This window comes from Camelus ferus, chromosome 3 (genome assembly GCF_009834535.1).
Source record: "Camelus ferus isolate YT-003-E chromosome 3, BCGSAC_Cfer_1.0, whole genome shotgun sequence".
Lineage (NCBI taxonomy): Eukaryota > Metazoa > Chordata > Mammalia > Artiodactyla > Camelidae > Camelus > Camelus ferus.
Window position 1 is genome coordinate 36,972,277 of NC_045698.1, and position 26,597 is coordinate 36,998,873.

The 26,597-nt window shown below is 35.9% G+C and overlaps 2 protein-coding genes across 3 annotated transcripts in view; one reads left to right on the plus strand and one right to left on the minus strand.

The window, feature by feature from the left end:
* The window catches only part of ANKRD55 (ankyrin repeat domain 55), a 661,295-nt gene that overhangs the window by 585,494 nt on the left and 49,204 nt on the right, over window positions 1–26,597 (minus strand). The gene's annotated exons all lie outside the window — the stretch shown is intronic.
* MAP3K1 (mitogen-activated protein kinase kinase kinase 1) overlaps window positions 1–26,597 on the plus strand; it is a 66,650-nt gene that overhangs the window by 23,199 nt on the left and 16,854 nt on the right. For both annotated transcript variants that reach the window (XM_032472427.1, XM_032472430.1), the window contains exons 2-9: window positions 16,117–16,267; window positions 16,898–17,098; window positions 20,376–20,576; window positions 21,024–21,140; window positions 21,511–21,659; window positions 23,862–23,983; window positions 24,575–24,656; window positions 24,772–24,955. In XM_032472427.1, coding sequence (XP_032328318.1) covers window positions 16,117–16,267; window positions 16,898–17,098; window positions 20,376–20,576; window positions 21,024–21,140; window positions 21,511–21,659; window positions 23,862–23,983; window positions 24,575–24,656; window positions 24,772–24,955 — 1,207 coding nt within the window. The remainder of the gene's footprint in view (window positions 1–16,116; window positions 16,268–16,897; window positions 17,099–20,375; window positions 20,577–21,023; window positions 21,141–21,510; window positions 21,660–23,861; window positions 23,984–24,574; window positions 24,657–24,771; window positions 24,956–26,597) is intronic.

The window sequence follows — 26,597 nt, forward strand, 5'->3', positions numbered from 1 at the left end:
TGGAACCTTGTCACGACTGGAGCTGAGACTTGGCCAGAGCACCACCAGCCTTCATTTCTCATTTCTGGCATACTTCACATCTTTTTGACTCATCACACTTAAATATGCAGAATGGTTATGTGTCTTTTAAGGAAGAGAAATTTGTAGTTCTTTCATGAAAAACAAAAAGAAGGCTAGAAAAGTTAATGTTTACAGTGTAAAAAAAAATAAAAAAACAAAAACCTTAAACTCTATGTTTTGTGGTCTCTCCTTCCTTGAATGTTCCTCCTGGGGGTTGTTTTATCTTTCTGAGAGAGCTTTGATAGAGTTCCTTGTACATAATACTCACCCCTTTTTAGTAATTACATTTAAATTACTTTTATGATAGTGACTGTTGAGGGTACTGAGTCTACAAGTTTAGTCATTTCCAGCCTGAGTTTTCACAGGGCCTGTGGATCCACATGTGTACTATGGTGACGGTAATGGTGTTTTAAAATGGTGAGAGAGAGAAAGGACTCTCACCACTTTAAAACACCAGGAGCCACTGGATTATAGGAGTACAAAGAATATTTTATGCAAGTAAACTATTGGGAGGTACTCTCCAGATTGAACAATTAAAGGGAGATTGTGTGTCCTGTTGAGCTTTATATTTTTTGGTATTATATCTCCCTCAGAGGGCTGTAGCATTTATACAGTGGCATTAGTAAATGAATCATAATGTTCACTCTAGATGGCCCTGAAATACCATCTTGTAGTCTGATCTGATTTGGTAAGTTCTTGTACTCCAGAAACGTGAATTATTTAAAACTATGTAGCTGGTTAATGGCCTAGTTAGGATTTGACTCTGAATCTCCGGACTCCCCAGTCCTCTATTATTTTACTTTGGTTCCATGAAGCCTCCCACAAAGTAGAGAGTAATAATTCAGTACCACATGTTTATTTTTAAGGAAATATTTCAACCATACAGAAAAATACAGAGGGAAAGTATTATAGAATAATATAACAGCCATAAAACCTTCACCTGTGTTTAATAAATGGTAATATTTTATTATATTTGCTGCAGTTAGGTCTGTGAAGAATCGATTATTGAAGCAGCAGTTGGAACCTCCTTGGTCTCCCTCCCTCCCTCCCTGCACCCGTAGCAGCCTTGTACAGCCAGGTGTCTCACTCCAGATGAGTCAACACTGTTACCTCCCGAAACTAGAAACGTAGTTGTATTTTGCTGTTTTCATCTGTTTTTTGACTTTCATGTTAAAGGAAATTACCAGGCAACAGAGACTAGTAGGAAGAGCATAAGGCTTTGAAGCCAGAGAGACCTGGTTTTGAAACTCAGAATCCCCACTCACCGTGGGTTCTTAGTCAAGTCCCTTAATCTCGCTGTGAGAGTTCCTTTATCTGCACAGTGGAGACTATGTGTCTTGCCGTGTGGGAGACTTGGGGCCGTGTGTGGGCGGCACCTGGCGCGGTACCTAGCACAGGGGAGGTGCTCTGTGAAGAGGAGCGGCAGCAGCAGAAACAGTGATGACTCTGGTGGTCATGGAGGTTCCATTATTGTGTGCTTGTCGCACACTTGGCACTGTTTGAAGTGCTTCATCTATGTTTATTCATTTTAAAACTCTATGAGGTGAGAACTGTATGTAAAGGGCGTAAAATGAAAGGCACGTAGGAAGTGGATCATAAATATTAGCTATTGCCTCCATTTTACAGAAGAAATTAATGGGAGGAAATTAGGGAGGTGAACTTCCTTTTAAGCACTTTACATACTAACTTATTTAATCCTAATAGCCACTCCATGTGGTGGGTGTTATTATCCTTTTCTTAGTGAGGGAATTGGGGTAGAGAGGGGTTAAATAACTTGGGCCAGAGCCATACGGCTAGTAGGTGTCAAACCTTGGATTTGAACCCAGGCATTCTAGCTCCAGAACTCATGCCACTGACCTCCATGCCATACATCTTGATTATGTTTGTGGTATGACTTCTTTATCTACCCTATCCTAGGAACGTGTCCTTCAAGTTATGTCATCTTTGTTGAACAAGAAGCCCTTTTGATTTTGTTGTGGATACAACCAGGTTTTACTGGTTTGGCCGTTACCCTCAATACCCCTAAGAGACAACCCTCTTCCTAAACTCTCCAGTGTGGGCTGCCCATGCGCTGGTATATGAATTTGGTCAGTTCCCTGTTGCCGCCCCTGAACAGCACTGCCTCCTCGGCCCTTGCCCTCGCCTCCTTCAGCCACACTGGTCTCACTGCCTCTGCTGGGCATTGATGCTGCTTCCGGCCTGACCTGCTTCCCAGCAGACACTGCCAGGAGTGCTGCTGTCAGTGCGGGAGACCACGGGTGCTCCTGCTGCACCAGAGCTCCAGGGCTTTGCAGTGGAGTGAGGACCGTGCCCCAGGTCCATTTTTTATTTCATATTCTGGGGCTTTCCTCTAGACATTTAAAGATTTTTAAAGAAAATAGCTTGTCAGGCGGTTTTTGGTTTTTTTGGCTGTCTTCTCTTGTCTTCACCCCAGACCTAAGTCTTTGGCAGAGAGTAAGTGGACTGGGCCAGGAGCAAATCTTAGTGACAGACTCTGGCCTCTGCTAGTGGTTAGACTGGGCCAAGTTTGAATGTCTGACACCCACTTCTCTTAGGATGGGGTTTGTACCAGGTGAATATACCCATCTCTAGCTGGCTGTCAAATAATCTTTTTCCCCATATTTCAAATTCTTGGAGTGTCAGTTGCTCTAAAGACAATCGCTGAATTTTATGATAGCTTGGGAAGTCATATATTAAGACATTAAAACAGCTGGTGTTAGTTTCTTCTCTGGACTTTTCTTCTTAAACCTACTGACTAATTTGAATCAGAAAGGACTCTAGAGATGATCCAGTAGAGCTTTCTCACAGTTTAATTCAAGGACTACTACTCTGTCAGAGGTGTTCTGCTAAAAAGGACTTCCGTGCCATATAAGTAAATAAGTGTGAAGAATGCTGTGTACCTTCTTTTTTTTTTCCTTTTCTTTTTCTCACTTGGAGAAGTATGATGCACAGAGGTCTTTAAATAAATGCATTTAACTATTTTACCTAGTGTTTCCTAAACAGCAGAATTATAAGCTGTTTAGTATTTTATAGAACATTATTTTCACTAAAGCTGTTTCTTTTGTTAAGAAAATATTTCAGCCTTCATCAGATCCATGCCTGCCAGTCCTGTTCTTTTCTTTAAAATTATTCAGGCATTACAGTAGGTTGTTACGGAAGTGATTACTTTGATGAGTAGAGAAAAGTATTTTTGAAAAATACTGAAAGTAGTAAACATTCCAGTAACAGCTGGTAACTTGTTCAGTCCGTTTGTTTTGTCTGTCACTGGTAACAGAACTGCACCTGTACCTATAGATCTTTCCAGGATTCCCCTAGATAAAATTAAGGATGGAGATCTACTCCATCCTTGCAACTATTTATGATGTATTAAAATACTTCTATTATATCAGAGCTGGCATGTGTTTTCTCTGTTCTGCTAGACTAAGCACCTAGAGGGATAGAGAGCTGTCCTATTTATCTTTTGTTTCTTTATCCCACTTTGTATTTGTATCTCTGTTGCCTAGCCCAGGACTTATGTGTAGTAGGCATGCCAGCATTCGTTGAGCAGAGAGGTTTTCTAGCAAAAAGCATAGAGAAGGAAAGTTACATTTGTCAGGAAGTCGTTTTTCCTTATTCTGAGCATCCCAGTTAACGTCCCTTTCCACCAGCTAGAGGGAAGTACTGTTGAAATGGTGCTAGCTGTTCCACAGGATTTGGAAGAAATCATTCTCCTAGCAAAGGCTGTAAGGACTTTGTGCTCTAATTTAGCACTATATGCCTCTTCCTCCATTAATCTGGGAACATTAAAAATAATCCAAAGAGGGCGGAGGGTGGGAAGAGATAGATGGGATTTCAAAATTGTAGAACAGATAAACAAGATTATACTGTATAGCACAGGGAAATATACACAAGATCTTATGGTAGCTCACAGAGAAAAAAATGTGACAATGAATATATATATGTTCATGTATAACTAAAAAATTGTGCTCTATACTGGAATTTGACACAACATTGTAAAATGATTATAAATCAATAAAAATGTTTAAAAAATTAAATAAACATAATTAAATGATATATAACTAAAAAAATAATAATAATCCAAAGGTGTTTATTAACATAAAAGGTACTCAAAATGTGACATTTTAAATTCTAAACCTCTTTTCCTAAACTATGGAGGGAGGGAACATGTACAGTAACAGATCAATTTCCCAATTATTAGCTTTGTTCATTTGATCACTTAGAATACTCAACCTGAGCTGCTACATTTCTTTCAAAATAATTGACTTGTAAAAATGTAGCTGCACTCCCATTGGAGGAGGTTCCAAAGAAAAACATATATCAGACACCCCTACCCCTACCCTGCCCAACACTGACTTGGGATCTTTCTGATGAAACCCCAAATGGTGAAGGAGCAGCCAGCTTCTTCCCCTTGGAATACCTGCTTTGTGCCATGAATTATGTACCAGTGCCCTTAGATGGAGGACAGGACAGGACACTGCTTTGCTGAAAACTGCCCCAGTATTGGTGTAGGGAGTTGTGATCTACTTCTCTATGTAGTGAAAAAGCTCACTTACATTTATGTATCAGTTGTCTTTTACACATTCTCAACCCTAGGTTTGTCGAGTAGCATGAAAGGGGAATTCTTGAAAGGAAATACACATTTAGCCAAATACTATGAAAAAAAGTAGCATCCTTTTCCTTGCTTACTGATCTATATTCAACAGTTAAGGAAGAGGATGCTCATACGTCCCTTTTTTTTTTTCCAATGGTTGCTAAAGGTTCTTCGTCAGTTATCAAGGACACAACAAAGGAAGGAATAAACAGTGGAATTTTTAGCATTGAATATCAAAAGAATACAGGCCTACAGGATTAAAAGTATTTGAAGCTTTCATGGGTTTATATTGGAAAGAAATAATGAGAAATGGGACCATTTTGGTCTTAAACTGCCCCCTGTAAACACTGGCTCTCAGAAAGTAGTTTACATTAGACCTATAGGTCTTCTGAATTTGTGAGTGAGAATAGTGTGAATTTTTCCCATGGAAAGATGGGTGGAAGAATAGTAATATTTAGAAATTTTGTTACAGAAGTGATTACTTTGAGGAGTAAGAGAAGTATTTTTGAAAAATACTTAAAGTAGTAAATGTTCCAGTAACAGCTGGTAACTTGTTAGTCCATTTGTTTTGTCTGTCACCGATAACAGAAGTGCACTCACTGTTTTTCTGTCACTAAGATTTTCATGTATTTTGTGAGGTGATGAATCTTACAAAATCACAAAACTCATTTCTGTCCAATTCTGGCCATTTTTACAATTTTTACTTGTCTACATAAATACTGCCATCAAATTTTTAGTTCATAATTTGTGACAAGTCAGTGAATTTCATTGACCTTGAGTCTTAAGACATTACAGAACTGACAACATGTTGGTTTCACTTAAGTCTGATTTGTTTTCTTTTATGCCCACACATAAGGGGTGTTAACTTGAAGAGATGCCTGCCTTCACCTCTGGTTCTCCTTGACTGCTTTTTTTAAAAACAGTATTTTCTGATTTCAAATTACCAATCTTCTAGAATTTTCATGTCCTTCCTAACCTAACTTGATTACTAATTTGATTCATCTTATTTCCTTTAGTTTTCTTTAAAATTCTTACCAATTTTAATAGTCGAGCTAATCTCTGCATAGCTATTTCCCCTTGAATTTTGCTGGTATTTGAGCTGTCTGAATTATCTTTTCCTCCTGGTGAGTTTTAACTTCTATTGCAGTTTGACATTTTCTTGACTGGTCAGTTACACACTTGTCAATACATATATTTGATTGTTATGTATCCCCCAGCTTGATAAAGTACGCATAATTAGTTTCATACTTATATTAATTTGATGATTTTTATGTTCATGTCTTAGCATATTTAGAAGGAAGAATTATTCTTTTTTCCAGATTTGGATAGACTATTTGGTTCCATTAGTGAGTGATGTCATCAGTAATTAAATTACATGATATTCAGTGTTACTCCACAGAGCCAAAGTAACACTGAATATCATGTAATTACAGAATTAAACAAAAATGTGATTCTTGAAACCTAGAGTCTTTTTTTCTTCATTTACTATATCCTGTTAATCAAAATATGTCCTAATTGGTAGTTATCAGTATCTTATGTACATTTAAATAATGTATTTTAATGGTATCCGAATTTGTAGCACACTATTATAATTACAAGAAATAATTTACTAATCAATTCCTTAGAGTTTATTCAATATTCTGTAGCATATCAATTGCTTTAAGTATATTCATACATTTCTAGCATATACATATAAAAATATAGAAACATTATACAGCTAAAATACAGTTTTCTTTTTGATTCACTTGTGTTCTTTAAAGGGAGGCTTTGGATAGGTAGTTAATTGCATAGACTTGGTCAGAGGTAACTGACTCCCAAAAAAACCCTTCTATATTGTTGTTACCTTTAAGAATGGTTTGATACTGTCTAGTAGCTCTCTGTGTTTTGTAAATTCTTTGTTACTATATTTGTACGGTGATATTAAAACAATATTTTTTGATTACTAATTTAGAAGTAGAAAGCCTTTTGAATATTCTTCCTATTCTTTTTGAAATTGTTTATGTGTCCAAAAGGCACTCATTTGTGGTAGAAGTTATGGGTTAAACAGGCTGTGTGTGTCCGTTACATGTGCTGGGCACAACATCTGCAGTGTTACTTCCCAGATCTCTGTTGACTGGAAGTGATAACCAGCTACTCCAAGTCCAAATCATCAATTGCTTATCAAGCTCATGGCATCTGTTGCTCTGGGTGCTTTGTTCGTGGCTGCCAGACATGCCAGGGGAAAGGTCCTGCCCTCAAAGAACTTCCACTTTCCTTGTCTAGGTTGGCCTAGGTCAGCTAGTATTTACAGTATGATTAGCCACTAATCCTTATGGTTTAATTTTGGTTAATTTCATACATACTTAAGCTTTTATACCATGTTCTACTTTTCAGAATCCTGTAATCTTTGCTGGAGAATAATTATTATCTTAAAATTCAAATGCACTGATATTTTAATAGAAACTAATCCATGATATCAGACAAATTGATTTTTAGTATGTACAAATCAATTTAGAACAATTTATAAATGTGAATCAATCAAAATCAGTAAGGCAGAATTAAACTGCTTATAATCATTGTTGATAATAAGCTATATTGTTGTCTTTGTTATTTGATCTCCATATTAGCTAACTTTTGATGTAGCTAACCAGAACATAACAATGAGCTTTTTGGGGGATGAAATTCTTTGCCTGTATCCTTCAAATGACTGAATAGGAAGGTTTGCACACAATACTAGAAATAGTTTTCTCCCTCTGATAAAGATTCTGGTAGAGATTCAATATAAAACTGACTATACCATGGCTATATTCATATTAAGAAAACAAGAGTCCTTTGTTGTGCTAAAGAGAGGATGTCTACTCTGTACTGGGGTGGGGGAGCCTGTTTCTCAGTATAAATAAATAGGTATTGTGCCATCCTTAGTTCTCAGGGCTAAACATTACTGAGCATAACCTGGAATGAAATCCTTTAGAGATAATTTTCATAATATGAGCCACTTTTACATATTATTCTTATGTAAAATTGGATATGTTATAAATGTTACATTACATAAAGATGGAAGGGTTGCCCTTACCAATGATTTTATTTAATCAGTGCTTAGAAGAGGGAAAAGGCCAACAGTTGCCAATGACAATATATCTCTGGAGAAATTATCTTAAGGGAAAATAGTGTTCCAGGACTGAGATACAGATTTTTTGGCCTCAGATCTAGGTCAGCAAATTTTAAGCGCTTGTAAATATTAATTTTCCTTCTGCCCTGGAAATCATTCATCTGAGTTTAAATCCTGTATTTTTCACATATACTTTATCACCTTGGACATAAACCTCCCGGCTTTTCTTCTTATCTGTGGATGGGATAGCAAGAGTCCCACTCTCATGAGAAGAGTCCTATTTTCATGGGAACTGACTGAGATGACCCCTGTGGCACTGTTAGCACAGTGCCCTGGCCATGGTAAGGGACTGTTAGCCTCTGTTGTCAGCCTTTATGATTCATCACACTCTCCTCATCCTTACCAAAGTCATTCCTTCTCTTGCCTTTCACCTGGAAACTTAAATTTTAAGGGTCCCACCGTAGTCTAGTTTTGTTTTGGGAGAGAGTTCCTCCCTTGCTGTCTCTCCTCTGAGTAACAAAGCTTATGGGTTTTAGTATATGAATTCCTGCTGCTAAGAGCTTCACAAGTAGACCTCAGTTGAGTGGCTCTGAATTTTGCCTGTCCCAAATAATTCAGTGTGTTTTCCAAGGTTGTTTGACATTACCCAGACACCGAGAGAATTGAGATTCTCTTATATAAAGTTATCCATAATCTAAACTGTTCCAGATATCTTTATGTACTCTAGGGTTAAACCCCCTTAATTTCCAGAAAGTTTTCATATGATCATTATAGTCTTTGTTACTCCTATTATAGCAAAGTGCTCTACTAATGAATAGAATTAATGGGCTTCTTTAATTCTTATAGTAAAACTCACCATTTAAAAGACATGTTTAATGATGAATCAACAGAAAAAGAAAGTAAAGAGACAATCCCCTTTAAAATAGCACCCAAAGTAATAAAATACCTAGGAATAAAGGAGGTGAAAGAATTATACAAGGAGTACTATAAACCATTGATGAAGGAAATTAAAAAAGACTTTAAAAAAGGGAAAGATATCCCATGCTCCTGGATTGGAAGAATCAATATTGTTAAAATGGTCATACTGCCCAAGGCAATCTACGGATTTAATGCAATCCCTATCAAATTACCCAGGACATATTTCACAGAACTAGAACAGATCATAATAAAATTTATATGGAATCACAAAAGACCTAGAATTGCCAAAGCATTACTGCAGAAAAAGAAGGGCTGGAGGAATAACTCTCCCAGACTTCAGACAATACTATAGAGCTACAGTCATCAAGACAGCATGGTATTGGCACAAAAACAGACATATGGACCAATGGAACATCATAAGAGAGCCCAGAAATGAACCCACAAACTTTTGGTCAACTAATCTTCGACAAAGGAGGCAAGAATACACAATGAAATATAAAGACAGTCTCTTCAGCAAATGGTTTTGGGAAAACTGGACAGCAGCATGTAAATCAATGAACCTAGAACACTCCTTTAAACCATATACAAAAATAAACTCAAAATGGATCAAAGACTTAAGCATAAGACAAGATACAATAAACCTCCTAGAAGAAAACAGGCAAAACATTATCTGACATACATCTCAAAAGTGTTCTAGGACAGTCTACCCAAGCAATAGAAATAAAAGCAAGAATAAACAAATGGGACCTAATTAAACTTATAAGCTTCTGTACAGCAAAGGAAACAATAAGTAAAACAAAATGACAACCTAAGGAATGGGAGAAAATTTTTGCAAATGATGAAACTGACAAAGGTTTGATCTCCAGAATATATAAGCAGCTCATATGACTTAATAAGAAAAAAACAAACAGCCCAATCCAAAAATGGGCAGAAGACCTAAACAAGCAATTCTCCAGGGAATAAATACAAATGATCAATAGGCGCATGAAAAAAGGCTCAATATCACTAATTATCAGAGAAAGGCAAATCAAAACTATGATGAGATATCACCTCACACCAGTCAGAATGGCCATCATTCAAAAGTCCACAAATGACAAATGCTGGAGAGGCTGTGGAGAAAAGGGAACGCTCCTACACTGCTGGTGGGAATGCAGTTTAGTGCAGCCACTGGAAAACAGTATGGAGATTTCTCAAAAGACTAGAAATAGACTTACCATATGACCCAGGAATCCTGCTCCTAGGCATATATCCAGACGGAACCCAACTTCAGAATGACACCTGCACCCCAATGTTCATAGCAGCATTATTTACAATAGCCAAGACATGGAAGCAGCCTAAATGTCCATCAACAGCTGACTGGATAAAGAAGCTGTGGTATATTTGTGCAGTGGAATACTATTCAGCCATAAAAAAGACAACATAATGCCATTTGCAGCGACATGGATGTTCCTAGAGAATGTCTTCTAAGTGAAGTAAGCCAGAAAGAGAAAGAAAAATACCATATGAGATCGCTTATATGTGGAATCAAAAATAAATAAATAAATAAATAAATAAATAAATAAATAAATAAATAAATAAATACAAAACAGAAGCAGACTCATGGACATAGAATACAAACTTGTGGTTGCCAAGGGGGCGGGGGATGGGAAGGGACAGAGTAGGATTTCAAAATTTGTAAATACTGATAGGCATATGTAGAATAGATAAACAAGATTATACTGTATAGCACAGGGAAATATATACAAGATCTTGTGGTAGCTCACAGTGACAAAAAAATGTGACAATGAATGTGTGCTCATGTATAAGTGAAAAATTGTGCTCTATACTGGAATTTGACACAACATTGTAAAATGACTATAACTCAATAAAATGTTAAAAAAAAATTAAAGCAACTAAAACAAACAAATAAATAAATAACATGTTTAAACTTCTTTGTATTCTCATCAATAGATATCAACATAGATATCTGATGCCAAGTTGTTGTACAAAATCAGATTTGACAGTGGCCAGTGAAGGGCACAGGCTTCAGAGGCTGATCCACTGGAGTTTGAATCCTGTCCCTGCTGCTTACCAACTGTGTGACCCTGGGCATGTAACCCAGCCTCTCCAAGCCTTAGGTGGTAATGACCTGATAGGGTTGTTGGGAGGGTACAGTTTATACTCATAAAACACCTAACACCTTGCCTGACACGTAACATTTACTTTTTCGGTTATGGTATGTCTGGCAGTTACTTCTCCAATCACTAGTTGTTGGCTAACGTATTTTCATGCTAATGATGAACCATTTAAGAAATACTTTAAAGAAATTATGGTAAACTTGGTAGGAGTATGTTTTTCAGCGTTTATTGAATGTCCTCTGGGTCAGGGAGTGTGCTGAGTTAATGTTTTAGTCAGGCTCTTTGGGGTTGCAGGGACAAAAGACACATGAGGGTTTATTTCCCTCCACTGCCCTGCCGCGCATACATGCGGCCTCCAGGGAACGGGAAATGTGGGGCTTCACCACCCAGGGAGGTAGGAAAGTAGCACCAGTTGTCTAACAGCATAGCAGGGGCCCAGGTACAACTCTTAGGTTTACTTTTATTGCTTCTTCCCTTCTTCCCGTCTCTAACCACATCTTCCTTCTGACTAACTTCCCTCTCTTCTCCCTTATTTCTCTCTTATTGCTGCTAGTTACTACTTCTCTCTTTTCCTCTATTTTGGTGGCCATTTTTCCTGCAGTGACCCACTATCCATGGATCTTGTATTTAAACCCCCATAGAGAAAGAGTCTGGTTAAGGGGTACAGCACCATCCAGTGTAGAAGGTCTTTGGATCAGGGCACATTCTTGTACCAACCAACTGTGGACTGCAGGCTGGGTTCAAATGTGTAAAGCATGGTGCCCCAAGCATCAGACACTGCCCTCATCCAGGAGGCGGCTGTGGCTGGATAGGCCCTCTGACCTTGTGTAGGGTGCCTTTTGTGGCTTGCCCAGGACATTTGGCACTGATGATAGAAGAATGAATAAGATGGGGTAACCTGTCCCAGAAGAGCTCCTGATGTGGTGAGGGAAGCAGATACTTCAGCAAATACTTGAGTTTCTGCTGTGTGATAATTAATATAAGCATACTGGGAGGGAGTGGCTAACTGCTGTAGAATGGTGGTAGGAAATTCTTTACTGAAGGCATATGAGATGACAAAAAGTGTATTCCTGTTCAGGAAACAAACCATCTTCAAAGGCAGAGAGGTATGAAATATCTTAGTACGCATATAAATGGAATATTTTAGTGCTGTAAGAAGAGGACAGTGGCTGACATTTAAGGGGCTCCAGGAAGAGGGTCTAGTATATGATACTAATGAGGTTAGTCAGAGTGTTAGAAGCAAAAGTAGGGAAAAACCATCTCCTAGAAAACAAGGGAAGGGAGATCTGCAAGAGTGACAGTCCAATCAACAATGGCTGGTGCCACAGTGGGTCATATAAAGGGAGGGTCAAGTGGCATCATTGAGGAGGGGCCATTGAACCATCTCATTTTTTAGCAGGCAAACTGTATAGGTCTAGAAAGAGACAGCCTAATCTCAGGGGGAAAAGCTTTGAAGTTTAGGTCAATCACAGATTCATTCTGAGGAATGTTTAGAAACCAAAAAAAGCAAGAAACCTCATGTTTTCTAAATAAACAGGAAAGGAGGATAAAGCTTAATCTGTAGCAATGTTTAAGTTTCTTATAATTATCTGGCTAAAATTTTATTTGTTTATTTTTAAGTCTTCAAAGTATTTCCCAAAATACATATGTTTGCTTTGCTAAAAAGACAGAAATATACAGGCTATTATTTTAGTTGAAATAACAAATGTGGTTCTAGGTAATAGATGGGGCAAAAATAACTCTCCTAAACACTCATGCAGCTATCTGTTTAGATTAGTTTGTGTTTTAAAAAAAAGTTTCCTACTATAGCTATGATATTAATTAGATAAGATGACAAATCACTGCTGTATACATGCACACACACATACATATATCTGGTAAAAAGAAAAAAACCTGTATATGTCTGATCCATAAAGACTGTATGTTAGGACTGTAACAAAACAATAAAAATATCTAAGAAAAACTTGTTTTTCTTCCCCATTTGGTTTCAGTTTCAGAGATAAATGAAACTCAGTACTCAGGTATGGTTTTTTTCCTGACAAGCAGAAAGGATTCACTGTATATTTCATTTAATCAAAGACCCCATTGGCTGTAAATTGTATTACTATTTTGTATACCATGAAGAAAGGAAATAAAATCCTGCCAATTAAATTACAACAACATTTGATTATAAGAGGCATTCAGATTTCAAAGATACTAAGTGTGAAAAATGCACATTTTAGAATTAATAATATACAATTATTATGAAGACATTAGAAAAAACACTTAGGTTTATATTTGCAGATCAATTTAGGAACAACAAAAATTGTTCTACAGAATAACATCTAAACTGCAAACCTAGTCTTAATTAAATACAGAACTAGAAAAAGATTAAATAACATGAATACTCATTAAGTTTTAAAGCTGGGAAGGTCCTTAAGGCTGGCAAAGATGTTAATAAATGATCATTCATTTGATAATTGTTTTAATACCTGTTGTAAGCCAGACATTGTTAGATACTGGTTATACAGCCTCAGATGAAGCAGTTGTCCCTGCCCTCGTGGAGAGTGTGTGTGTATGGGGGGCGGTTGTTACAGGTTTGCAAATTGCAATGAGCACTTTAAAGAACAGAGCTAAGAAAAAAAAAAATGGAACTAGTGGTTCCTAATTGAGACTGGGAATGTCTCTAAGGAGTTGAAGAAAAGCTAAATTAATGAGGTGAAAAGTAGAGAAGAAACAGCCTGTGCAAAAGACCTGAGCCAGGAAAGATGTTGGAGTTTTCTAGGCAATGAAAAAAACAGAAGGGTGAGCAGAGGTGGGTTCTGGGTGACTTCAGCTGAGGTAAGACCAGTTGGTGCAGGGTTTCATAGGCCATAACATTTTGGATTTTAGTCTAACCCCAGGGGGAAAACCCCAGGGGGAGAATTTTAATGGGGAAGTGACCTTGGCTGCTCTGAAGTCTGGATTGGAGTAAAATTCAAAGTGAAGGAGCCCCTTAGGAGTCTATCGCTAATTCAGACCAGCTAAATTGGCAACTTGACCTGGGTGTTGTGAATGGAAGATGTATTTTCTTGAAGATAATTTGTCAGTATTACCAGAAGTCTTAATTTGTGTACATTTGACCCAGTAATTCCATTTCAGGGCATTTATTCTAAAGAAATAATCTTAGATGTGTGCAATAGTTAAAAGTTAAGCTACTACTATGTTCATCCTCTGTTCTTTATAATAAGAAATTGGCTTGAAAGATTATAGTATTTTTCAAACAAGTGGAAAGAAGAGGCAAATCATGCTAACTTTAAGGAGGCCATATCATTCAGGAAGATTTGTTTGGATAGGCGAGTCCTCTGTGTGTTAGAGTGGGTACCAGGGAAGGAGACTGAAAATACAGAACTTAGACGAGATACTCATAAAGCAAATTTAGGGGAGGAGAGACTTTTAGGATCAAGGGGAAGCACAAGCACCTTTGTCAGGGAGTACAGGAGTTTCTCCTGTACAAATGCACTGCAGTTCTACAGGGTGACTTATTTTGAGAACTAGCCTGGGAACCTAGCCCCGCCTTATAACATTGTTACTGGGGGGAGGGGGGCAGGGGGAGTGCTTTTCAAACCAGAGTTGGGAGTAAATTTTTAGTATGCAGTCAGCCCATAAATTTGGTTGCCTATATAGATCTGAGCGTCCCTGGATAAGTATTGACTAAGCAGGATAAACTGAGAAAACATTTCTCTCTCTCTCTCTCTGCCCTCTCTACTCCCTCCACCTCTCCCTCCTCCCTCCACCCTTCCCAACCTCTTCTCCCTTCTTTTCTGCTTCCTCTCTTTCCCTCACCCTCTTGGCCACCTCTCCCTTCTCTCTCTCCTGTCTCTTCTTTCCCTCTTCCTTTCTTCTCCCCTTCCCTCCCTCCTGATCCACCCCTAACATTTACACTTTATGATATATTCAGAACAGGAAAAATAGCCAAACACTTCTAAGTAAATAAGAAAATCAAATTCCCTTCCTTCCTTCTCATATTGCCTCTTTCTTTGTGACAATTTTTATATGTGTGGTAGAAATCATTTTAATGCCCATTTGCAAGTTTCAAATGTTATGTGTTCTTTGCATTCTTTAAAAATATCTAGGCTAGTCTCTGGCACAGAGGTATTTAACATACTGGTTTCCTCTCCCCTTACAGTACTGATGCTTCAGTAAAACTAGTTAACTGTTTCCTTTCTAGTGCATATTTCGTTTTAAGTAGATTTTTTTTTTTTTTTTTTTTTTTTGCTGGTTCTCTGAAAATACTCATGCTTTATAGTTAGGATTAGTGGAAAATTCCTACAGGATTTTGAATTTGACTTTTTGGTGAGCTTGTGGTTATCATCTCTGGTATTTCCTTGACTGTTTCCTTTTCCTATCAGTGTTATTAAAAAAAAAAAAAACTTCTGTAGCTTTATAGAAGTTAGCTTAGTATTTTAAAAATTGTTACTTCCCCAGAATGCAGTGCTTTAACTGTTTTCTTATAAACCAAGTTTTAAAATCCATACCTATATATATTGTGTTGCATATAGATCTGCATATGGATATGAGTGTATTCTGAAATTTGTGGATGTTTTACCCATTAGGCTTTGTAGAATTAGTTCTCGGAAGTTACCAGCTTGTAGGTTATTTCATTCTGAATGAAATAACCTACAAGCCACATTATATATGGAATAAAGATCAAAATTTTTGTATCAGATAATTTTTACTCTTTACATATAGAGTACCCCAAGTGCTTTATCATGTTCTGAGAAAACAAATTAAATCATTTAGGCTTTGAAAAAACATCGTGAGGTCATAGAAGGTGTAGTTAGATTTCACCTAGCTTATTAAATAGTTATTTAGCTTATTTCAGAAAATGAGCATATTCACCAGATTTTATCTGTATTAACTTAAATTATTGGAAATCTAGGGTAAAGAGTAGTAAAATACTCTTCTAAACATTTGTCTCTAATATACTTGAGCATGCTAGAGCGGTATAATTAGAAACAATGCAGTTTTCATAAATGTATTAATGCACTGCTTTAATGTCTTAGGATGCATTTTATTAACTACCTAGAAACAAAGGTCTGCATTAATACTATTAGTAAGCATGCACTTTCTAAATAGAACCTTTCTTTTTAAAGGCATTAAACTCATGTTACCAGGCAATACTCAACACTATCCACATTATAAATTGCAACAGTAGATTAGTATATGATTCACAATGATATTTTCATATCTTGCTTAAATCATTGGAGTTTTTAGCAGTTATCTTTTTAGCTTTACATGTCCATTGAAAGTATGAATAGAACCGTGCTGTTCTATTTTTTCATATATACATCTCATGCTCCTTGTTTCTCCCTCCATTTTAGTCGCGAGATGGAGAATAAAGAAACTCTCAAGGGGTTGCACAAGATGGATGATCGCCCAGAAGAACGAATGATCAGGGAGAAACTGAAGGCAACCTGTATGCCAGCCTGGAAGCATGAATGGCTGGAAAGGAGAAACAGGAGAGGCCCTGTGGTGAGTGGCTATGGGTTACCTGCTATAAGAAAGAAAGCGTAGGAGGAAATGGAAAATTAAGCATAAATAGATCCTTTTATAAGCCTCTTTTCCCTTCTTTATTTTAAATGCAGTAGTTTTATTTGCTTTGAGATTCTGGCCACTTGAACAGAACATTGCTAAACTATGCTCATTAAGCAAACTATTCTAGGAACTAAACCCTTTGGTTGGATGGGAGAGGTAATGCTTAAAGCAACACTGCCCTCTAATGTCAGCATCTAAAATCCTTTTATTAGAGATTTATCTTGTACTTAGAACGCAAAAGAGAAAAGCAATTTTTCTAGTTTTATTTTGATGTTTTATCTTTAAGGTAAGGTCTAAGGATCTTAATTCCAAATCTTCTAAAGTAATGTATGACAACATTTTAACTAGTTCATAAAGCGTAAATGACTGAATTAAATCTGTGTGGGTAAAAACAGTCTTACATTTATGGTTTATAAAGTAATAGTAAATAAAAGTTGATATATTATCTGTTGTATTTGTATAATATTGCATAATAAAAAACTCACTGAGTTCATTTCTTGTCTTATGTTCAAATTTACTTATTTTTTAAATATTTTAAGTGATAAAAATATTGGAATTTTAATTTAGGTGGTAAAACCAATCCCTGTTAAAGGAGATGGATCTGAAATTAATAACTTGGCAGCTGAGTCTCAAGGAGAGTGCCAGGCGAGCACTGCTTCCCCAGCTCCCAAAGGCCGACGCAGTCCTTCCCCCGGCAGCTCCCCATCAGGGCGCACAGTGAAATCAGAATCTCCAGGAGTAAGGAGAAAAAGAGTTTCCCCGGTGCCTGTAAGTTAATGTTTCAGCAAATATGTTAAGTTCCTACAATTTTTAAACTTGTTTATAACACAGAAAAGATTGGCTAGACATCTGTTAGAGCATCAGTTCTCAAAGTGTGATGTACAGGCTCTTGGTTGGGGGGACCTGCCCTGAGATGCTTTCTATAGATCCATTAGGTCAAAATTAATTTTGTAATAAAATTGACATGTTATTTGCCCCTTTCACTGCATTGACAATTAAATGGTGGGTAAAGATGCTGGTGCATTTGCCTGAATTAAAGCTATAACAATAGACATTGTACTCTTCACTTGAGTATTTGGCAGACACTTTACTTAAGAATTAATATTCACTTCAAGGAAAACAACCATTAGGTTTTTTCACTAGTGGTAAAATTTGAGATTTTAAGCAAAAATTAGAATTTTGGAAAACTCACATCTACCACTGTGAGCTTGATAGCCTCCCAATACTTAGACTTTTCTAATAGGTCAATGATATTAACAAATTTGTATATTGCTGAATGAAATGTGTGAATGTTTGGAAGATCTGCATAACTCAGTAAACCAGAGTTTTCTGTATAACCAGTGCATGAAATAGGATCATTCTTGAGTAAAGTATGTAAGATCATTCAAAGTATGTAAGATATACCATCTAGATTTTAATGTAATAGTAGAAGAAATTTGTTTCTGTGGTTTCAGATTCCACATTACAGCCCCCTTTAAGAAAACACTCCTTTAATGTTAGTATCAAAGAAGAATTTTCATTGTTATTTGGAAAGGCTTATTTTTTCCAACTATTTATCTGTGTTAGGCCAGATGTTCTTCATGTTCTTTAACCAAAACATCAAATCATAGCAGATTGAATGCAGAAGCATCAATGAGAATCCAGCTGTCTTCTGTATTAAGCCAGGCATCAAAGAGATTTGCAAAAAGATAGGTGCTAACTTCCTGAGATAGACAGACAGACAGACTTCTATTGGGAGAAATGCAAGTTAAAACTTACTTTCTAACCTTGAAGAGCAAATGAGCAAATGGAGAAAATGACTGAGATATAGTGACCACAGGGGGGAGATTTGGGTTTCCTTGGATTTGAGGTTGTTAAAGCATATTAATGCTTCAATAAGTAAATTTTAAGTAAAAATTTTACAGTAAAGCCCAAGATACTCAACAGTATTTATTGGCTTTATGTGGACACATAAATTACCTACTTTTTAAAACTCAAAACAGGAACAATCATATATTAGCTTATGAATCTACAAATTGGTCAGGAGTGTCTTATGTCTGCTCCTATGGCATCTGCAGAAGCTAGAGTGTCCACGACTGCTTTTTCACTTGCATGTCTGGTCCTTCAGCTGGAACAGTTGGGGCTGTTGGCATCTCTTATAGCATGGAAATTGGGTAGCAATAAGTATTTCAAGGTAGGAAAGCACATGGAACAGATTATCTCTTACAGCCCTTAGAAGGAACCAACCCTGCCAGCACCTTGATATTGGACTTAAGTCTCTGGAACTGTGAGACAATAAATTTCTGTTGCAGAAAAAAAAAGTCACTCAAGAGGGCAAATTCCAGTGTGGAAGCTCTTTTGCCACCCCCTTGCATCTTGTTTGCTAGTCACTTATTGCCCAAAGCTAGTTAACGTGCCCAAATCCAGAATTAAAATGATAGGAGACTACAGAAGGGTATAAATACTGGGAGCTGTAGTTCACAGGGGCCATCAAAGTAAAAGACTACCACAAGTATATACAGAATTGTGTCTCCCCCTTTGGGATATATGCTAGATAAAGTTACTCCCTTACTCTTTTTAACAGCCACCTAGCACTTCATTATTTGGATAAATCATGGTTTATTGGATGAACTACATACTAATGAGCATTTATGCTCCTCCTTAACTTTCATTACTAAAAAAAAATGCTGCAAAAATATTTTTATGCATGTGTCATTTTGTACATCTGTAAGCATATCCGTAATCTGAATACTTAGCAAGTCCAATAGCACACACATGTATGCCTGGTTTTGTTTTACTTTTTAGTAACTGCCTATTAAAGAATAATGGTTTTATTAAGATACAATTCATACACTATACAATTCATTTGTTTCAGTTGTACCATTCATTGGGTTTTGGTATATTCACAGAGTTGTAGCCACCCCTACAGTCAATTTTAAAACATTTTCATCACCCCAACAAGAAACCCCAGACCAGTCTCTCCCCAGGCCTAGACAACCACTAATCCACTTTCTGAGTCTATATTAAATTTGCCTATCTTGGACATTTTATATAAATGGAATCATATAATATGTATAATCTTCTGTGATTAGCTTCTTGCACTTAGCATCATGTTTTCAAAGTTCATCCATGGTATAATTTGTAATCAGTACTCTACCAATTTTAAATTGTAGAATAATATCCTATTGTATGGGTATACATACTTTGTTTTTCCACTCATCAGTTGATGGACATTTGGTTTACACTTTTAGCTATTGTGAATAATGCTACTGTGAACATTCCTGTACACATTTTTATGTGGACATATCTTTTCATTTCTCTTGGGTTTGTACCTAGGAGTGGAATTGCTGGATCGTGTTTTCCAAAGCAGCTGCACCATTTTACATTCTCACCAGCACTGTATGCGGCTTCTAGTTGCTTCCTGCTCTCACCGATATTTTTTATCTTTTAACTAGTTAGGCACCAAACTAGAATTTCCACTGGGCATTGATGAAAAGACCAAGTTCTAGAGGAATCAGTGGAGTAGAGTGAGAGTGATATATCACCCTCACTATAGGAGAGTTTTCATCAGCCTCCAGTAAGATGTCTTAATTTGGGAAGAGTCACTTGCCATTAGTTCTCCACAGGGTGTACCATGGGAGGAATTTCTTGGTGCTGTTTGTAAATTACCAGTCACAAAACAACATTTGGTAAATGCATTAAGTGGAAGGCAGGGAATTGGATGCTTAATTTTTATCACTAAAAACAAGGTATTTTGCCTGCTTATGAGACAAATTTCTTACGTTTTTATTTTGGTTTACAAAATACGTTAAAAAGAAGTCAGATATTTATAATTTGTAAAATTACCACATAGTTGTCTCTCTTGGCCAAAGATTTATTATTAGGTGTCTTGAGATTTTAGAAGAAGTTTACTCATGATAACTATGTCAGACAAAAGCATTTGCAAATGCATTTTGTTGCATCTTGGGCCATTTTTTCAGAATATAAAATGCTACATGGCTTTTTTGGGGTCATTGTTTCTTATCGAGAAATGAGCAAGTAACCTAACTTTAAAAATGTTGTGAAGTTTCAGAGCGGGAGAATCACACCACCTCGAAGAGCGCCTTCACCAGATGGCTTCTCACCATATAGCCCTGAGGAAACAAACCGCCGCGTAAACAAAGTGATGCGGGCCAGGCTGTACTTACTGCAGCAAATAGGACCCAACTCTTTCTTAATTGGAGGAGACAGCCCAGACAATAAATACCGCGTGTTTATCGGGCCTCAGGTAGGATTCGTCACCATTTTATATTTTATTGGTATCTGGTCCTAATTCAGAGTTATACACTATAACATTCTTAAATTTAGATCAATTATGTAATTCTTGTAAAGGGAGTTTAAAATATATTTTGGAAACTAATAAACATATTTATTTAATGTATTTATGAAGGGTTTTACTAGGATTTAATATACGTCAGAATAAAATTAGGTCTATTTAATAAACCAAAAATAAGAGATTAATTTATGGAGATAGCTGTGGGCTTTTCTTGCATATCCTTATATATCTTATTCTATTAAGGATAAGAAGCAAATTAATAGAAAGTTTAGTATAATAAACTTGGAAATATTTTAAAAAGGATCAAGTTAGGAGTTTTCATAAAACCAAATTAGGAATTCTAATAGAATCGCAGAGTTATTAAACCCTAAGTTGGTTTGTTTGTTTTAAACTCTTTAGAACTGCAGCTGTGGGCGTGGAACATTTTGCATTCATCTGCTGTTTGTTATGCTCCGGGTATTTCAGCTAGAACCTTCAGATCCAATGTTATGGAGAAAAACGTTAAAGAATTTTGAGGTAATTTTTAATAAATGCTTTAGAATAAAACTGTCAACAAATTTTTATGGTATATTCCTGAAGTTTTTCCATGAGCTCTGAATTTAAACAGTGGTCATTTCAAAGGTGTGAAAGTATGTAAGATTTACTTGATATTTGTAAATACTTCTCTTATCATCTATTGACTAATTAGGTTTTTCTTATAGACTGAAAAAAAGTAAACACTGACCTGCTGTAAAAATACTGTCCTTAGTAAGCTGTATGTATTCTTACTTTTGAAGCTCTTGAATTGGCTTTATGAAAAACTTATTAAATAAAAGGCAAATAATTCAACTCTTCATATGTGTATTATGGCACAAATATCATTGTTACTGTCTTTTTTCAATGTTAGGTTGAGAGTTTGTTCCAGAAATATCACAGTAGGCGTAGCTCAAGGATCAAAGCTCCATCTCGTAACACCATCCAGAAGTTTGTTTCACGCATGTCAAATTCTCATACATTGTCATCATCTAGTACTTCTACATCTAGTTCAGAAAACAGGTTAGTACTTTTTAAGGAATTAAAAACATTAATCCAGTGTTACTTTTTAATTTTAGGGATAATTTCTATAAGTATATACTTGTTAAGTTGCTCTAAAATGGTTTAACTATTGAATCTTGTCTTTCAAGTTAAACTCAAGGGTAAAAAATATTAAAGGTCATCTGATATATATATAGAGAGAGACTTTTTGTCTTGAAAACTACAGTGTTGAAAATAGTACCTTAAATATCAGAATCTAATAAATGTCCATGTCATAAGAAAAATAACGTGGTAGGTAAAAAAATAAGTGGCTACTGTTTATCAGTCATTACTTTGTGCCAAGCACTTAGTATGTTGTCTCATTAGGTAGTTTTTATCACTTTTGCAGATAATGAAGCTGAGGCATTATGTAAATGTTTTTCAAGGCAAAGTGATTATCCAAAATCATTTCCAAATACAAGATTTTTAAGTTTCATGACATCCTAATTTCTTTCATAGATACTCTCAGGGAATCCTCATTACAGTCTATTTCATCTGTGAGAACATAAGCAGACTCTTCTAAACAAAGAGAATAATCAGTTGTCATTAAGAGATATGGTAGCTGTTAATCATAGTTATTACTTAAAATCTGCAGTGCTTCTCAAACTTTTCCATTGCCTAGTTACTGATAAGAATAAACTCATACCCTGAAGGATCTGAAATGCAACCCAGTATGACAGGTATGAAAAAATTAGAGTACTATCATAAAAATTCACATGAATTTTCTTTCTTTTCCAAGATTTCTTTATTGGTTTTAATGTAAAAATGAGTTTCTTAAAAATTACTCCAGAAAGGACTGCTACTTCTCTTAGGAGGGCACCTCCCATGTGTTCCCAGGCACCCCAGTCTGAGAAGCACTGGTCTAAGTGATTAAGTCCCATTTTCATCCCATCAATCTTTTAAGTATTGTAAGTACTTCAAAATTCATGAAGAATAGAAAGTGGTGATATCAGGACAAGGGTGTGATAAAGAATTGAGAGATTTTTTTCATCTGTGGAAAAAGTAAATATTTGAATTTTCTTAGTTTTTATAAAGTGAATTGATTTTAGAATGGGGGTTTTGTGAGTTTTGGGAGACATTAGAGATTTTCTACTTTACATGGTTCAATGATAAATGAAGCCAAAAGAGTCATTTGAACGAACCTGAGTATCTTGACTTCTAGTTCAGGACTCTTCTCTTACTCCTCATCTCTTTCAAATAGAATGAAAAGGTTAGCTTTATTTCTCAAGCTTCCTGACCCAAAACTACTCTAGAGCATTTCTCCTTTTGATATTTCTGTAGCTTTTTATTTTGGAAAAAAATAATAAATGCTTAAAACCAGGTAGCAAAAGTTAAAATAGAAAGTTTCTCTCCAGGATGAAAAAAAGTACCCTCTAAATAGGGCTGGCCATAATTTGGGAGTTTGATTCATGTGCATTTGCAGTATCCCAGGGGGAAACCACAGAAATTGTAATCTTATTACTGTTTCATGTAATCACAAATTTTTATATCTGAAATAAATATTTTAAGACTAAAATCAGTAAAAAAGAGAACAAATTAATCCGGAGGTCTTACTGCTGCATTAATTTTAAATGGTATATAAGAAACAATAAAAAAGAGAATTGGGACAAATTGAATATGCTTATAAAAAATAACTAATAAAACCTTACCAACAAAATAAAAGCTGGAAACAGAAACCTGGCATCCAGTACATAAGTGGGCAAAGGGCATGAAGAGAATTTTCACAAAAGAAGAATTTCAAGGGGCTAAGAAACATGTGAAAATTGTCCAGACAACTTAATAACTAAGGAAATACTCATTTAAAAAATATATATGGATGTCAGATTTATTTACAGAATTAAATCCTTTGTAATGAGACAGTTAGTTCAGTTCTTTTAAGGATATGCTTTACTGTATAAAAAAGTGGTATAGCCTCTCTGGAAAAAAGTAATGTGACTTTTTAAAACATTTATATTCATTGATCCAGTAAATGTACTCTTACTGGTGGTGGGAATCGGATTAAAAATTGCTGTATATTAATAGGAGAAATACTTCTTAAATGGTTTAATTAGATGCTCCTAAGTAAGAATTTCTAATTAATTTTTTCATATTCTAAAGAAGCCAAAATTGTTTTTAGCATACGGCATTATAAATTCGGTGTTATGTTCTTACATGTTTAATGCTTTCATTTCCCCTTCCTTACAGTATAAAAGATGAAGAGGAACAGATGTGTCCTATTTGCTTATTGGGCATGCTTGATGAAGAAAGTCTGACAGTATGTGAAGACGGCTGCAGGAACAAGCTGCACCACCACTGCATGTCAATTTGTATGTGGCTCTTTTTCTCCCTGTGTTTACCCAACACAGTTACCGTATAAGCTATATTATTTAGGATTTTAACATGGCCTTTGGGGAGACTGGTGAGAGAAGAAGAGAAGCATATCTAGGTCCTATGTGAAGTTTTCAACAAACTGGTGTTTAAGATCTCTTAGGAGGTGAGCAGTGTGAGTGAAGAAATGTTATAAACTATGATTCGTGTGGTAATGGAAGGCGTGCACAGAGTTAGAAACAACTCTGATCTGGAAGGTGCACGTGGAGGAAAGGGAGTAAAAGAAGACCTAGGCAGGCATTACAGAGAGGGCGACATCAAAGCAACTTTTGGAATAGCACTACCAGGTTATCAAGTGGGCAGAATGTTTTGAAAAACAGTAAACAGAGTACATGTTATATAACTAACAAAACAGCATTTGCAAAAATTACAAGCATCAGAATAATTTAACATGCTGTGCCTGCCTGCTTTTAGGTAAACATATATCAGATGATTTTTCTGAGGTTCCTTCCATTTAAATCCTGTACTAGCTATTATGAACAATTATTACAAAAATATAAATGTTTAGTTTTTTTCCTTTAATTTTTCAGGGGCAGAAGAATGTAGAAGAAATAGAGAGCCTTTAATATGTCCCCTTTGTAGGTCTAAGTGGCGATCCCATGATTTCTACAGGTAACCGTTTTGAATTAATGATTTGAGTTATGTTTGATAAGAAATAAAATTGTTCTCAAAGTGTTATTTAAACCTGGTAATTATTTTTAGCAAGCTTTGTTAATTTTTTATTTAGCCACGAGTTGTCAAGCCCTGTGGATTCCCCTTCTTCTCTGCGAGCTGCACAGCAGCAGACCACACAGCAGCACCCCTTGGCTGGATCACAACGAAGGAATCAGGAGAGCAATTTTAACCTTACTCATTATGGAACTCAGCAGATCCCTCCTGCTTATAAAGATTTAGCTGAGCCATGGATTCAGGTAACTCGTTCTTGTTCTTCATTTCTCAAAGAAGCATTTATAGACTAATTAATGTAGTTGTCTCCTAGTTGTTTATAATATGAGAATGTACTTTTGCTTGCCTCCATCATGACTCTTATTCCATTGAAAAACTTTAATTTTACCTTTGGTGTTACTACTATGCCACTTATTATAGAGCTTAAACTGCAAAAATTCTTTGTAGTCTCACCTCCCACCTTTAGAAACATCTCTTTCTGAACAGACATAAAAAGTTATCCAAGGATAGACACTAGAACCACTTGTTCCAGTGTTTAATCCCATTCCTGCGAATAATTGCTGTCATTTTTCTTGTTTGTTGCCATTTAAACTCAGTTTCTCCTTTCTGTATTCTCATGGCATATGTTAGGTACTTAATAATTGCTAAGTGGATGAATAAGAAAAAATATGTGGTATTTACCTTCTATTAGTCATTTTTATTTGTAAGGACAGTTTCCATTCCTTGACTGCCTCTTCTGCTTAAATGCTTTTTCATTCCCAGGAAATCAGATTATCAGTTGATTGGATTCTGATGATTTTGTTGTTGTCTGCTTAGTCCATTTTTTTTTTTTAATGCAGAGTTCAAAACCAGATAATCTCTCCAGTAGACAGTAGTAAAGTAAAATATTTTTGATAATCTGGTAAATTCTGTTTAAAAATATTAAATTTGTAAACAGACACAATAACTCATTAAGTTTGTGTATCAGTAAAATTTATTTCCGTTTCTTTTTTATGATCATTATAGTCCTGCAGCTTTTGAATTCTCTTTTCTCAGCATGTTAAAAACCTAATATGAATCTAATAAAATTTGTCAACTTAATAAATATATCCTATTTATCTCATTCATTAATGGTATTTAACATAGGCTCTCACCTGCCCCTTGAGTCCTCAGGAAAACTCTCAAGTTGGTAACTGAGCTGTTGGATGCCATTTTTTTGAGGCAGTGGTCTAGTTTGTTCTGCTTAAGCTTAGGTTGGACTAGGCTATATATTCCTAGTTTTTAAAATTAGAACATCATATAAGACATAATTAAGACTTAGATAGGGTATGCTATTTAACACTGCCAGGCATATAATAAATTCAAACATTCTAATTGATTTATTCTCCTTTACTATCACTTTAACACAGAACACATGAAAAATATGTTGTGATTTGTTTTCCCCAAAATTGTGTTTATTCAACTCTCATGTTCAGAAATTTTTCCTATAATATCTTATCTTAGGTATTAAGTTTACTTTTAGCTAACTGGTCCATAATGTCAAGACACTGAACCCTTTCTTTCCTTTAGGGACTCTCTGGCTTTGCAGACATGGTGATAATAACTGTAATAATATGCACTTTAATTATATCCTTATCTTTTGCTGATTTCATCATAGAATGCTTTTCTTTAGTCATTTGATTTTTTTCCACTCCATTCATTGTAGTTTTTTATAGTTTTTTATTAACCTTTTTGTACAAGACAAAAAATTAGGTAAGCACCATTATCATTGGTAGGAGAAATCCTCTTATCGCTTGAATACCCACCCAGGTGCCTTTCTTGATTTGGCTTTTTTTTTTTAAATCTTGCTTCAGTTTTTTCTCTGTAAACTACCTTAATATGAATACAAATTTGGGGTTCTTCACAGAT